The sequence below is a fragment of the Emiliania huxleyi genome (assembly GCF_000372725.1).
Source record: "Emiliania huxleyi CCMP1516 unplaced genomic scaffold EMIHUscaffold_7, whole genome shotgun sequence".
NCBI classification, from domain to species: Eukaryota; Haptophyta; order Isochrysidales; family Noelaerhabdaceae; genus Emiliania; species Emiliania huxleyi.
This window is the reverse complement of record NW_005196756.1, coordinates 1,086,635-1,101,667: the sequence shown is the minus strand read 5'-3', so window position 1 is coordinate 1,101,667 and position 15,033 is coordinate 1,086,635. Positions and strand designations below refer to the sequence as shown.

The window sequence follows — 15,033 nt, the reverse complement described above, 5'->3', positions numbered from 1 at the left end:
AGACGCGTCCCGCCGCCGGCTTCTCCGGAGCCACGCGGCGAGCCACCTGCATTGCGACAGCTCGCCGTTGGGGCGCTCCCGCCAAACTGTGGGTTCATCTACTGGCACGACAAGGGCGTGGGTGCGCACACTAGCACACACACCACTGTCAGGCGCTGTCCGGGGTTTGCTGCAGGCTGTCAGACCGCCAGGGCTCACTCAGGCTATCTCCCCGTATCTCCCTCGATCTCCGCGTATTCCCCTCTATCTCCCCGTATGCCGTATCTCCAGCTGGCTGTGTGTCTTGTGAGCTTGTGGTGTGTGTCTGTGTGTCGCTCGATCGTGTCGTCGTCATCTGTCTCGCGTCCACCCATACACCGCGTTTTGGTGTCCAGTCACCGAGTCTGACTGTTCTTCACCTTCCTACACATTCATACAATACATACGAGGGTGGGCGAGTGGGTGAGGGTTGGCGGAACCTCTCTCGCCCTCTCTCTGATGGCGGCGCTCTGCGCCAGCCTGGATTGGCAGAGGGGGGGACGAGGCGACCAGCCGAGCGCCGCCGCAGCGCGGGCGCGAGCAGAGCGAATGGCCAAGTGCTCATCACGACCGCTACAGCGACGCATGCAAGTTACATCCGACCCCCACCCCACCCCCAAGACTCGAATAGTATCATGCTCGCTCTTGCAGCCCCCAGCGTACCGAGTTTATCACGGCATAGTCTGCCCTGTACTCGTCTTCCACCTTTCTGAGCAGCCTGGGTGTGAACAACATCGCCACCCTTTCCGAGGCACCAGTGAAATGTTTGCTCTGAGTGGTGTTGCGGCTAAACATTGAGCCATCACCGCCACCAGGCCAATCATGTGCCCCAAAGGTATCCCAGAGTCCGACGAGGCGCAGAAGTGCCCGAGCGTGCTCCTGGACACGTCCAAAGTCGCCCACAAAATTGTAAGGTATGTGGCCGAAGCCGCACACGTTTGTCTGCAGTCGCCAGTGTAGGTCGACCGTCGAGGACAAGTTCTGCAAAGACACAAAGTCGGAGAAACTGAGGTTTCCGGTCCTCCTGGTCACGTCCAAGAAAGCCTTGGTGTATCGGGTCTTCCGTGCAACGAGCGCCTGTGCGGACCGGGCGGCTGAGCTTGAACTAGCACAAGGGCCCCAAGTGGTGGGGTTTCCACACACGAATTTGTCCATAAATGCAGAGAGGATGCGCTCAGCTGGATCTCGGAGGAAGACCGCCTTGACGAAGCCTGGGTCGCGCATGATCTCATCCCAACGCTGCGCCGAGATCTGCAACTTTTTCATGCTGAAGGCCTGCCTTTTGGCGGTGTAGTGCACATAGTCCCACGGCCTAGTTGTGTTCCAAGCGGAGTCGCCGGTCACGCGCAAGAAGAGGTGCAGCCACTCCGTGAGGCCCACCTTCGGGATGCCGCAGAAAAGGAACCGGTGCTCCTCCGAAATCATGAGATACGGCGGGAGTGCAGGCCTGAGCAAAGCAGGCATATGCGATGGGAACGGGCCTATCGCTCGCCAAGGAAGGAGACACTCGGCCAAAAGTGCCGCGCCCGAAGCGGTTCGCGCGAGCGCTGCCGTGCCCGTCGCCAAGTGGCGGAAGAATCTGTGCCTGCCGAGAGAGAGGTCGAAATTTACAACAAGAACAAAACTCCCTCGCACGACGCTGGGCACGCAACTAGCGCGCGCACTGGCACTAGCACAGAGAACCCACGTCAAATTCTGATTCGCAGAGGATTTTTATCGCGCCAGCCCCTCTCCACGCAGGAACGAGTCAATCAATCAACTGCGCCCCCCTTCCTTTCTTTCCATCCACCCCACCCCGACCAATCACCCTTGCTTGCTTGCAAAATCCTGCAAAGGTGGGGACGCCTGTCCTCTTCCCAGCCCTAGGCCTAATAAAAAATAAAAAAAATAGATATTCTTACCTTCTTGCCCCCCTCCGAGACTGGAGACACCCACACCCCAGTATCAGACCAGCCAGGGGGACTGCCCCCCGCCCCCGCTTGCCCTCCCTGCGCAGGATAGCGTGCCCCGATTACGGCGACACTTAGTCGCCCGTGTGCGCGCGCACCGGTAATGCCGTATGCGCCGCGATGCCCGAAAAATACCTTCCACCTTGGATCCGATGACATTATGATCCTTGTGGAAAACTAAACAGAGCATCTCTCAGCATGGGCTGGGGTGAACACTGAACACTCTTGAACAACGTTGAGAATTTCAGCCAACATTAGTGCAACTGTGAGACCCAAAGTTGACGTAGCGCGTTTTTGGCAGCTCTACCTCGAGAAGCTACAAGTGCGACAACGGTGGCAGTGCGTCACAAGCTGGCGTTTCGCGACGCTGCCGTTCCTCCCTTGTAGCACGCAGCATCGAACCAGGATGCACAGCCCGGCTCTATGTCGACCGTTGCGTCCACCGGCCCGTCTAGGAGGTCGACGATGAGGGTGACCCGTTCGTAGGGGCCGGTCTGCGTCACGCGGTGCGGAATGCGGTTGTTGACCTCAAACGCCTCTCCCTCCTTGAAGGGGATCTCCTGCCACGCCTCCTGTCCCGCCTCCCCCTCGGCCCGCTGGCGAACGTGCGAGAAGCGGATGCACTTGGGTATGAGGACTGGGATGTGGTACCTGTGCGCCGTCGTCGCGTAGAAGCCGCGGTCCTGGTGCCGCGCAATGTCTGCGCCGCGGGGCATCCGGTTCATCTGCACGCGCAGGAGGCGGTTGCGGTACTCGGGGCCGAGGCCGAGCCGGCGCCCGAACAGCTCGTCCAGAAGGGGCAGGAGCGCGGCGGAGAAGCGGCGCCACGCGGGGAACAGCACGCGCCAGCGCTGCGTCTGCGGCCATGGCAAAGCGCCCAGCGCGCCGGGCGGCGCCGCGCGCGCCAGGGCGGAGCGGCGGAGCGCCTCGGGGGAGCACGAGAAGATGAGCTTGGCATTCTGCACGCCGCGAAACACCTTTCCGTAGTTTGGCAGGCCGGGGAAGAGGTGCAGCCAACTGTGCGAGCCGCCCCACAGGTCGGCCCTGAGCGGGGGAGGGCGGCGGGGCGGCGTGCGTGCGCGTGGAGAGGGCGGTCGAGAGGAGCTCGCTCATCGACGAGGCGACTGACGAGGTGACTTCTCTGGCCGCTTCGTCTCCGGAGGAGCTAGGCTGGGGGCTAACGCTCTGTGTGCGGCCACGCGGCGACGCCTTCCGAGGCCGACGCGCCAATGCGGGGTCGGTGCCATGCTAGCCCCACGCAGCGGTTGTGTGTCGCGGCTGCCTCAGCAGCATCTAAGCTCTCGCGCCAGTGGAGCAACGTCAGCGCGCGCAGCTCGGTCACGTCCACCGGTCCGAGGCTGACGATGCGCTCGGTGGCCTGACAACGGAGGGGGCACCACTGCTGCGAAGCCCGGGAAAGGGAGGGAGGGAGGGAGGGAGGGGGAGGGAGGAAGAAGGAGGAAGAGGGAGGGACGGAGGGAGAGCAAGGGAGCTCCCGCGGGGTCAGCTCTACGACGACTGCGACTGCGACTACGACTGCGCCGATGACTACAGCTGCGGATATGTTGACTATAGCTGTGGACATTAGGGGACTGGTTGGAATCAGGGCTCGCGTACTCGCTCGGAAGGACCTGCCGTCTCCCCCCCTAGGCAGACTCCCCCCCTAGGCAGACTCCCCCCCTAGGCAGAGATGTGCGACTACGGCTCCCTCACCGGCATGGCGCGAGGGGCGGCGCCGCGGCGCATGGCCTTTGCCGCGAGGGGAATGGTGCCCGGCGGCGCGAGCGCGCTCAAGTACGACGGGTGAGCGATCAGGTTGAGCAGCCCGTGCGTCGGCAGAGGTCGGCGCCACAGCTCGGCGCCCGAGGCCAGCTCCAGGGCCACGAGGGTCGAGTTGACTCGCTTCCGAAGTAACCGCCGCTGCGGCGGCGAGAGGCCAAAGTAGGCGACCCCACCGTGCACAGCGATCCCTTTGAGGAAGCACGGCGTCGCCGCTCGCCACAGCTCGCGCGGCGGCGGCGGCGGCGCCGCCCTGCTCGCAGCGGGAAAAGCGGGCAAAGACGTGGCGAGCAGCCGACCGCCGTCCGAATCGAGAGTGAGGAGCTCCCCCCGCCAGTAGGCGAGGCCGTGGGACGAGTTTCCGACGGCGGGGAGCCGGCCGGCAGACATATGGCCGCTGCGCTCGACGATTTGGACTTCGGATGGAGCCCGGCGCAGCCCGTGCAGCAGCACAAGCATGGTCGAGGGCGTGAGAGCCACCTGGAGCGAAACCGTCCGTCACCTACCGCGTCGCAGGGCGCCGCACTACCCCCGCTGCCTCTCCGTGCGCATCTCGTATTGCGGACGTCTGAGCAACGACTCGGTATCCCGGCGAGCGCTAGAGCGCACTGTGTTGATGTGGTCTCTGCGGCGCCACAGCGCATGGCGGCGCACGAGAGCGAGGCTGCCGACGTCGTACACGTTGATCGCGCCGCTACCCGTCGAGACCACGTACACGCGGTCGCCATAGCGCACCGCTTCGTGGCCGTCGAAGGTCGCCTCCGCTTGCACCCGCCGCAGCACGTCGCCGGTCGACAGCGCTACCTTGCAACCACAGTGCTTCTGAGCAAAGTGCCGCCCATCTCCCGCCCACTACACGCGCGCACCTCAATGAAGAGCGACTCGCGGAAGGGCGGGCCGGTGCCGGGCGTGGCGAGGGTGACGAGAGATCGGCCGTGGTCAGCGGCAAAGGCGCCACGGAAGCGCGAGTCGCGCTCCTGGCGGGCGAGGAGGGGTGGTGGGGGTCGGTGCGCGTGGACTCGCGTCGCGCCGTGTGCTGGCGTGCAGCAGCCACTTCGAGAAGGAGCGAGGTGCTGAGCGACTCCACATCGAACCACAGCAGCCGCGAGTGGGTCATGAGCAGGAGCCGCGAAGGCACCAGCTCGCGCGGCGCGAGGTCGTGTGCGGCGCCAGAGGTGGAGACGAAGGGGTCGGGCACGACGGATGTGGAGCCGCAGGCGGATGTGTCAAAGGAGCTCAGCAGCGGCTGGTCAGCGAGGAGTGTGGCCATGACTCAATACTGCAAATCCAGCCACCCCTGTGTTGTTGCTGCGAGTTGCTTGGTGTGGATGGGCAGAACATCAACAACGCTGCTCGCAACATGCGTGTCGCACACTCATTCATGACCGGTCTCAATGCACCACGCCCCTGCGCGCGGGCCTTCTAGGCCCGCGGGTAGTCTCCCCCCATCCCCAGGGCCTCCAGGGCTCGCACCTCAACCTCTCACAGACCAGCGCATAGCGCCATAGGACGTATTTTCTTCTCATAACAAGGCTGTGAATAGAGTTCGTACACCGAGCAGCAGGGAGCTCCGCAAGACCGAGGGCCCTCGGTCTTCACAGCGGAGTGGCTGGGGCTATACCAGACAGGCGTCGGTCAGAGTGAAAGGGGCATCGAAAGAATTACGAAGATGGTGAGTCTCGAGCAGGCGTCGAGCGCGGGCTCAAACGAATTACGAAGATGGTGAGTCTCGAGCAGGCGTCGAGCGCGGGCTCAAACGTGAGAGGTTCAGACGAATGTTCAGACCCAAAAATCGTAATCGAGGATTCACCACGAACCACCAACCATTCATGAATCAGACTGCTCCCGCCCCCTTTCTTTCTCGGTAGACTCCCATCCCCTCAGCTCAGACGCCAGAGTGTATGAGTGCACCTTGTCAGACACACAATACCCACTTTTGGGACACAGTCGGATATCCCTCTGCCGTAGTGTTTTGTTTTCATCGACACGGTCTAGATCACAGCGGATCGTGCAGATAGTCCCGCAGCGTGGTTGGCCGATAGACGGCTGGCGCAGGCGTATCGGCGGAGGATCGCGCGGCTCCAGACTGCACCATCATGACTAAAGCAGACTGCCTCAGCTAGACTAGCCGCCCTAGACGCCAGAGTGCACCTTGTCAGACACACAATACTCACTTGGGCCACAGTCGGATACTAAAGCAGACTGCACCATCATGACCGCGACGCTCTGAGGCCAGATGTCGCGCGAGTACGACTCCCTGACGTCTTTCACCGCCCGTTCGAGAATCTGGACCTCAAATTGGCCGCGCTTGGATTGAAAGCAGTCGCGGAGGGCCTTCATTTCCCCTGATGAGAACTCCGGGTAGCCGATGAGCTCATCAAACACGATGACTGTCCCGTTCACGATGGCGTCGCGTTGAACAAACGAGCACAAGACGTCCTTTGCGGAGGCGTACAGGTCGCCGTCGACGTGGATGAAGGCTGTCTCCTTGTGGGCCATCGAGGCCAAAAACGTTGGCAAAGTCTCGTTGAAGAGCCCGACGTTGTAGGCGACGTTCTTGAGACCGAGGCGTGGCACCTGACCTCCGAGAGAGAAGGCGCCCTTGCCGGTGTACTTCTTTTCGAATCTCTTGGACGGCCCGTCACGCCACTTTGACGGCAGTCCTTGGAAGGAGTCAAAGGCAAAGACGTGACAATCGCTGCCGCAAGCAGCCGAGATTGTCTTGAGCGTGTCTCCTTTGAACACTCCGAACTCAGCGACGAGCCCTCCCGGCACGGCCTGCAGGGCCTGTCGAAGCGGCTTGACCACACTGTGCTGGTCCTTCGCCACGTGCGGCGCGGCTGCGATGGCGGCTATCATCTCCTTGACAAAGGAGGCGTATGGCAGCTCGAGCGAGACGCGCCCGCTGGGCGGCGGCGTGCCCGGCGCCGACCTCGGGGTCGCCCACGGCGCCGCCTGCGCCGACTTTGGCGAGCGCGGCGACTTGGGAGAGCGCGGCAGGCCCGACGTCTCGGCCTGGATGCTCAGCGCGTGTGCCTCGTTTTGGTGCGCCTCGTACGCCTTCTCCGCGGCGGTCTGCCGCTCGACGGCGGCGAGCGTAATGGACGACTGGTACGCGGCCGCCCAGTCGGCGAATTCGTCCGCCTCCGGCGGCGAGGGCGGTGGCGGGGGAGGCGAGGGCGGCGGCAGCGGTGGTGTCGGCGGCGGCATTGGCGGCGGCGGCGGCGGTGGCGTCGGCGGCGGCTGGAGCGAAGAGGGCGACCCACGATGCACAACAACATACAGCGCAATCGTGAGCAGCACGTTGACGAGGATGGAGAAGACCAGGAGGCGAAATCGTGTGTTCGCCTTTCCGTCGCCGGTGTTTCCGTCGCCACCGCCAATAACGGAGCTTGAGCGTTCCATGCGAGGCCTCCTTGGGCTTGGGTCCTCGACCGACGCGATACTGCTCGAGCGCACCAGTACATGGACTGACGACATCGAGCAAGGCCTCGGGCGGCGGCTCTGTCACGCTTTGAAGAATTTACCAAGATTCTCCGGACCTGGGCACGGCGTTTTTTGTTTCCTTCAGGGAGTAGGTAGGTAGGTAAGAGGGAGTTTCGAGCAAAAAGAAACCGAAACTCGTCCTCCGGGCGCCGCTTGGCCGACTTAAAATCCCTGTGTGGTGGCGGCGTGCCGTCCTCCCATCCCTCCCTTGGGCTGCCTGTTTTCTTTCTTACTTTTGGCCGACTCCAGGATTTGCACCCTCGCCTGTGGCTCCGCTGTGAACGTGCCGAAAGATGATCGTCGCCGCCGTCGCCGTTCCCGCCTTCTCTCCCGGCACGCCGGAGCACGCGCTCGCCACCTGGGTGCGCCGCGAAGGTGGCTTCGTCGGCAAGGTTCGCGTCGAGACTCGTGGCGGCCTGCGCGGCCTCTTCGTGACCGAGCCGGTGCGGGCAGGAGAGTTGCTCGTATCAGTACCACCGGGCTGCATTGTGTCGGCCGACGAGGACCCTCAGTGGGGACTGTCGCTGCGCGAGCTGCTCACAGCGCGACTAGTCGGCGCTAGGACGCGAGGGCAGTGCCAGCCGTACCTCGACTCGCTTCCCACCCTCGACGGCGCGCCACTGCTGTGCGACTGGAGCGACGAGGCGTCCGAGATGGCCCAGCATCGATCCGAGATTACCCGAGATCGCATTGAGATCGCTCCGAGATCGCATTGAGATCGCTCCGAGATCGCTCCGAGATCGCTCGAGATCGCGCAAGCCACGAGATCAGTCAGAGGGCCCGAGGCTGTAGGAGCTAGAGCAGCTCCAAGCGGCGGAGCTGGCGGAGCTGGCGAGAGGCATGCCACCCTTCGTCGCGGCCAGCTGCGAGCGAGTGCGGCCGTACGTGCAGGCGGAAGCGTCGGTGGTGGAGTGGGCGGAGAGGATGGTACGAGGCAATCTTCTTCGACACTGGCCTGTGGAACAACGTCTTCACACCTCTTGACGTGAACAGGTCCGGACGCGGGCAATGTTCTTCGACACCGGCGTGGCCAGCCAGCCTCCTGCCAGTTGTCGCCTCGGGTGGTCTCGGGTGATCTCGGGTGATCTCGGGTGATCTCAGGCGTGTCGCGCCGGATGAGCCTTGTGCCAGTTGTCGACCTCGCCAACCACCGCACACCACCGCGCCGTTCGGCAATGGACGGCGAGCTATCTCGGCTGCATCGCGGATGGATCTCGGCTGCATCTCGGCTGCGTCTCGGGGAGATCTCGGCTGCATCTCGGGAATAGCTCGGCTGTATTTCGGCTGCACCTCGGGTGTATGTGTACCTCAGCTGCATCTCGGCAGGCGAGCTGCTCGAGCCCGTGGCGCTAGGCTCAGACGGCGAGAGCGTGGCGCTGGTGGCGGGCTGCTGTCTTTGGCGCGTCCATGACATGTCCGTGACGTGTCCGTTAGGCGAGAGCGTGGCGCTGGTGGCGCGCTCGGACTTGCGCACGGGCGAGGAGGTTTGCCTCACCTACCGTCACGAGGGCAACGGTCAGTTCCCGCTGCAGCTACAGCCACATCTCGGCCAACCTCGGGTGCAATCTCGGCTACATCTCGGGTCTGTCTCGGCAGGCCAGCTCCTGCTGCACTACGGCTTCGCAGAGATGATATGCGCCGACCAGCCGTGCCTTTCGACGCCGCGGCTCGGCGCGTCCTCGAGACGTCCAGGACACGTCCATGTGTGTGTGCCCTACAGGTGCTTCGAGACGCTGCGGCTCGGCGCATCCTCGACTCCCCTCGCCGCCGCGCTGCACCTCGGCAGCGACGAGGCGGACGCCGCCGCGCTGGCGGCGCTCCGGAGACATTTGGTGGACGGAGGAGCGGAGGGTGAGGCTGCTTCGGCGCTGGACACCGGCGTCTGCTCCGCGCTGGCGGCGGCGTGCGAGGTCCAGATTACTCGAGAGTGCCTGAGAGTGCAACCGGGAGTCTTCGAGATCGCCCAAGATGACCGGAGACCATTCTTGATCATTCTCCGAGAGCGCTTGCAGGCCGAGCTCCGCCGCATGCCCACGTCGGAGGAGGAGGACGCCAGAGAGCTCGCGTCGCTGTCGCTTTCGGCAGACGACGCCGGCCGCAGGCACGTTTTGACCAGCGGCCGCTGTCCTCGACATGCCCACGACACGCCCACGACATGACCACGACACGCCCACGATAGGCGGAGTGCGCTCACTTTTCGCGTCGTCCAAAAGGCGCAGCGCGGTGTGTGGAGTAGCGGCTACACCGCCGGACACTTTCCTCAGAATTTTCTTTGCTCAACAGGCGCAGTTGGCCCGGGTGGCGCAGATGCTGCACTCGCTATTGGCGTGCGGCGGCGCTCCGACCGCCGCCCAGGTGGCAGCGGAGCTGCGCGGCCTGAGGAGCGAAGACTGAAGGATCGCGCGAAACTTCTTCGAGTGAAAAGTAATCGAGCACCCGCGGCCGCAATGAATTAAAAGGGGCGGTTTTCGAGGGGGAATCTGGAGAATCTGGGAATCGGCTCACCACGGACCCCCACCTCATCGAAAAACTTTTCACTCCAAGACATAGTACTTTTTTGAGGTGCTCTACAAGCTGTCAAGCTAGGCACAAAAGATATGGCATTGCAGCCAGTTAGCGCCCCTTAGACGATCACCGAGTAGGCCAAAATCCCCACTGGGCCGGGAGCAACCTTAAAATTCTTCTTCTGTGAGATGGCGAGTGAATCTCAAGATCGGGGGCAGCAGACGCCGTTGCGCCTAAAAGAAATTGCGCGAACCCCGCCCGTGCCGCCGAAAGAGAGATAGGAAGAGGCAGACGCCCAAGGGTGGGCGACGGCTAGCACCACAGTCCACACTCCTCTCCTTAAAATCCCTGTTTGGTGGCGGCGTGACGTCCTCCCATCCCTCTCTTGGTTTGTGTGTTCTTTCTTTCTTTTTGCCCCGCCTATGTAAGATGTCGCCTATGTGAGAGAGAGAGGATCCCCTGTCGCGTGCTATTCGCGAGGCAACGAAGAGCATCGTTCCGCGAGGCGGACCCGATCGCCATCGCCTCTCCCGGCATTTGCGAAGGCACCGCCGTGCTCACAACTCACCCTGTCGGCTTTGCAGGTCCCATCTTGTTTTGTTTGTCATCTCCAAACGTGTCAAGATGCCAATGTACCAACAATAACAAACTCAAAAAACTCTCTCACACAACTCATCAACGACAAACACCGTTGGCCACTCCTACGCCTTTGGCAACACCGAAGAGAAGGCCCGCCGCCTAAACATGGGCTGCAAGGCGCGCGGGCAGCCCGGCCAACCCTTCTCCCACAAGACCGGCCACGGCTACGTCAAGGCGCATCGCGGTTTCTACCATGACGCGCGATCTTTGTCAAGCGCAACAACTTCAACCTGCTGCTCCACGAGACGTTCGGCGGCGGCTTCTCGCCCACCGCCGTTCTCAAGCTGCGCCGCCTCGCGCGCAAAGTCGCGCGCGGCAGCGTTGACCGCACGGCCTACTCGCCCAAGTACTCGCTCTCTTTTATGTCCCACCATGCAGAGCGCATCTCTCTCTCTGTTGTGCGAGGCGTGAACCGCGCCATTCGCTCTCACCTGGCAACCCTGTCTGCACGTCTCGCGCGCGCGTGAACAGGGCCTCGATATGGCGTCCGCCTCCATCCTCACGGGGAGTACCGAATCGTTGATGCTCGACACCGAGGTTTACGACCAGCTCCAGTCTCCAGTGCCTATCACGGCAACGTTTACTCTGGAGAAGGAGGTTACCGAGACGGAGACGGAGACGGAGACGGAGACGGACCATCAGATGTCCGAGATCACCACCACAACGTTTGCCAACATGAATGTCGGGGTGGAGGCCTCCTTTACCCCCTTCATCAAAGCGTCCGCATCTGCGGAGGCGGGAATCGAAAACGTGGACGTGACTGTCGACGAACAAACAGTTGAGGTGTCAACTGTTGGCCAAGATAGGCGGCTGCACGTCTGCTCGTTCTCAGCGCAGCGCTCTTGTATTCACACCCACACAGCACCCTTAGGTATTTTTATATTCCCCCACCCGGGTGAGTGGGTGGGTGGGAATTTTATATTTAGCAATATGAGCCGCCGTAGAACTCGAGTCCGCCGACCGCTATAGGTCGAGCGGGGAGAGAGGCGCTGCCTCCACGGCGGGGACGGAGGCGACACCTCCGTCCCCACCGCCATTGGTTCGAGCGGCAAGCCTTAGGTAGAGCGGGGACGGAGACGTGGAAAAGCGTGCTTGTGAGTGGAAGCCACAAGCGCGCTGGCTCCGTTCGTTTTTATATGAGGGTGTTTTTCTGAGGGTGTGTTTTCTTTAACCTTTCTTAAACTGGGTAACGAACCCCTGTCACTCCGTGAAGTGAACAGAAGAGAGGTGTGAACAGACTGGCGTGCTGATCGTGAAGAGGCGCCATGTCATCGGACACCGAGAGCACGGTCTGCGACCGGCGGTCAGAGGTCGCACCCGAGCCGCAAGTCCCCAAGGGGCCGGGCCAGATAAGGCGCGTGCCCCAGCTGCTCACAGCAACAGCATGGTCTACCCCCGTCGTCCCACCCCAAGTGCAGCAGCTTGGTAGCGGCGGATGGGACGCCAACCAAGAAGAAGGCCGAGTGCCCCAAAGTGCAGCAGCATGGGTGCGAGTACCGCTGTACGCGTCTGCACGTGTGGCCGCGTATCTTGGCTAAGACACGCGCCGGCACAGAATGACACGTATCAGGCCCCGCCGAGCTCGATGCGCGGCAGCGGGTGAGGGCCCGGGGGGGCGAATGACGTGGCCCCATCGGGTTGGACCCGGGCCGGCCCGCCGTTATTCCGGAGGACACAGCTGAAGAGGTCATGGCTGAAAGAGGACACGCCGTTTGCTGGGGGTATCTGCTGTCGGGCATTACGACGCCGGCGTGCGCGCCAGTGCCGGCCAAGACTGGCCCGTCGTTCAGAGAGAGGTTTTGCACCACATGTCGAGCGAGAGGAGTGCAGATCCACGCCTCCCGCCTGCGGGTGGTTTGCTCAGGCTGCGTGCCGACCAACAAGCACGGAGGCGGGTGCTGGAACGAGGGCCCCGACGCAGACGGCTGGCCGCCGCACAGGGTCGTCAACCAGACCATCAACTGCATCGGTCCGCCGATTGTCATCCTGAAGTTTGCAACGTCGGCTCCGCTCCATCGCCTCGGCGAGTTTCCGCACGGTTCGTGCGGCTGGTACACATTTCGCATCGGGCGCACCCTCGCGCCGCTGCTGGGCTCGCACGCCCACCCGCCCCCCCTCGCCTTGGCGCCAACGGCGGGCGTGATGCACATGACACCGCCCACCCTGCCGGCCACGCCGACCGAGACGGGGCGCACCCTCGACGAGCTGGTCTCCAGCGCCTCCCTCTGGACGCAAGGGCAGCGGATCACTTCTCAGGCCTCCCTGACCTCCACCAAGCCCCCACACGTCATCGGCATCCCCCTCCACGAAGCGATCCCTGGCGTGTTCTTCAGCGCCCAGGTAATCTCGCCAAGGGATGAGCTGCAGCAGCACCGGTCCGCTGCCCTTCACTCCGCCGCCATCGCCGCCGCCGCTGCCACCTCCGCCGCCGTCGCCACCTCCTCTGTCGCGCGATCCTTTGCCGCCGCCTACGATCTGCCCCTCGCCGGCTTGGCGTCCGTGCCGACTGGCTTGGCGTCTTGCGCCACCGCGCCCGCACAACCTGGACACGCCTCAATGTCCGACACCACAAGCCCGAGCGATCTGCTCCAGCGTCGCACCGCCGGCGTGCTGACGGCCGGCGAGGTGGCTCGCTCCGAGGCGCGCATCCAGCAATTGGCCGCCGCCGTCAGCCCTTCAGCCATCCCCGCCCCCGTACCAGCAGTGCCGCTGCACAATCCAAGAGCGCTTTCCGCGGCGCTGGAGACGGCGGGCCGCGCGATTGCGCCGCCGCCGCCGCCCCCAGAGGGACAAGCGCTCCACGCCCCCTCCGACGCGTGCGCGGCCTCCACGCTGCTCGACCTCTCCGGGGGCGCAGCAGCTGGCATCGCACCGCAGGGTGCAGCGGCCACGGGGGCGGAGCGAGAGGCCAGGCCGCTGGTGCGGCGCGCCACCAACATCGGGGTGCCTTGGCACAGGCGTGGTTAACATGCCGCCGCCGGTGCCGTTGCCGCCGTCGGTCGGCGGCGTCCCGCCTGCAGGGCTGTAAAATTCTTACTACTGGTTGATTCTTTCTTTCATAGTGCTAGCACGCGCAAGTCCGCACCTGTGTCGAGCCTGTCTGCTGTGAGTAGTGAGAGAGAGTTGTTTTCAGTTATTTTTTCTTTCTCGTTGTAAAATTCGTTCTGCCTCGCCGTCCTCGCAGGAGTCGCTTAGGCGGCTCCCGTGGTGACTGGTGTACCTGTGTTATTAGTGCCAGTGCCCAGTGGCAGTGCGCGCCAGTCCCGTGCCCAGTGGCGCAGTGTTGTGCGAGGGAGAAGGCAGAAGCATGGTAAAATTGTAAATTCTAATTCTCTCTCCTGCTGTTTCATCCTCTGACACATCGCTCTCCTCGGCCTCGTTCTGCGCTTGCCCTTGGAGCACTTGGAGTGCAGTTATCAACCTCACATCCAGGGCCAGATCGCAGATGATTGGCATCATCAATTGCTGTACAACGAGGGACCGATTCCGTGAGGGCCGGGTATCGATTAGGCCGCGTGAGGCCGGATCTATTGCTGTAGCCTTTTAGCAATTAGGCGCTTAGGGTTAGGCGAGTGACGGCCGACTCCCCGGGGCCCTTGGCGTGCCTCCGCCGCGCGCCGGCTCCGCGCCGTGGGCACTGGGCTGAGCGCCTGGGAGAGCCACTCACGACTCAGCAAGTGGTGTGCGAGCGTGTAGCCTTTAGCGTGCAGTCGGCCAACACTAAAATAAAAACGAAAAATATTCCCCATACATGGACATCTCTGCGCAACATCGGAAGATCCTTGGACTGTAGATCGCAGATGCCTTTTAGAGATCTCTTAAGTGGCAAATCTCCTGCCAAGAGCAGCAGTAGATTGAAGAATTGGTGGAGGCAAATCTTCTCCGGTGTAGATGCTCGAGAGGAGTCTGAGATCTCGAGTTGGTGCGTGCAGTCGCTTGAGATCTTGCGACAGAGGTGGAGATTCTGACTTTGCGCCAAAGGCGCCTAGAGATCGTGTGGGCCGACTGGAGATTGCACAAAATGGCGCGAAAAGAGGGTGGAGATCCTTTTGCATTGTGAATGAATCCATAGCGCATCTCCTTGAAGGTTTGAGCCCCCCCCTCCCCCGGGCCCCCGAATCGAGATTGGAGATTGGAGATTGGAGATGGAGATCGGAGATCTGACCGAATCCGGCCTAAGATGACGACGTTGGAGATTGGAGATTGAAGATGGAGATCGGAGATCTGACTGGATCCGGCCTAAGATGTAGCGACGCTGGAGATTGAAGACTGAGTACTGGAGAGATGGAGATCGGAGCCCCCCAGCCCCTAGTGGTGTCTCATCGATTTTTTTTGTTTTTAATGGATGAAGGTTCTGTGCGCGGACGGCCCGGGGAGCCTGCGGGCCGGCGCCATTTTAATCTGCGCTCCTCTTTATGGCCTGCGGCGCCTGGCTTGAGCTTGGAAGTGTAAACGAGTCCGCCAGGGCGGTCTGCAAACACGGAGCGCGCTGCGCGCGCGGTCTATGCCGAACTGGGGGAGGTATTGCGAATTACGCTGACGACTCTTCAATAGATTGCGGCGCTGAATAATATGCCATGTGCGTTGACAAGTATCTAGTACCTTTCCTCTCTATTCCAGAACCCCGATCTCTTCACCCTCCTGCTTCTTGGTCTCC

At 62.5% G+C, this 15,033-nt stretch overlaps 3 protein-coding genes across 3 annotated transcripts; all 3 read right to left on the bottom strand.

Annotated features, from left to right (window-relative positions):
* Positions 1–651: 651 nt before the first annotated feature.
* Positions 652–1,482, bottom strand: EMIHUDRAFT_198113 (hypothetical protein; the record flags this gene model as incomplete). Its single annotated transcript, XM_005761959.1, has 2 exons — positions 652–1,095; positions 1,216–1,482. The coding sequence occupies 2 exons, from the start codon at positions 1,480–1,482 to the stop codon at positions 652–654; spliced, it is 711 nt and encodes a 236-aa protein (XP_005762016.1).
* Positions 1,483–2,311: 829 nt separating this feature from the next.
* EMIHUDRAFT_198112 (hypothetical protein) lies at positions 2,312–5,016 on the bottom strand (the record flags this gene model as incomplete). Its single annotated transcript, XM_005761958.1, has 8 exons — positions 2,312–2,824; positions 2,945–3,011; positions 3,287–3,345; positions 3,681–3,937; positions 4,046–4,226; positions 4,356–4,550; positions 4,613–4,723; positions 4,801–5,016. 8 exons carry the CDS (start codon positions 5,014–5,016, stop codon positions 2,312–2,314), a joined length of 1,599 nt encoding a protein of 532 aa, XP_005762015.1.
* A 726-nt stretch (positions 5,017–5,742) lies between these two features.
* On the bottom strand, positions 5,743–7,151 carry EMIHUDRAFT_198111 (hypothetical protein; the record flags this gene model as incomplete). The annotated part of the gene is made up of 3 exons (XM_005761957.1): positions 5,743–5,846; positions 5,921–6,854; positions 7,026–7,151. The coding sequence occupies 3 exons, from the start codon at positions 7,149–7,151 to the stop codon at positions 5,743–5,745; spliced, it is 1,164 nt and encodes a 387-aa protein (XP_005762014.1).
* Between the last annotated feature and the right edge of the window lie 7,882 nt (positions 7,152–15,033).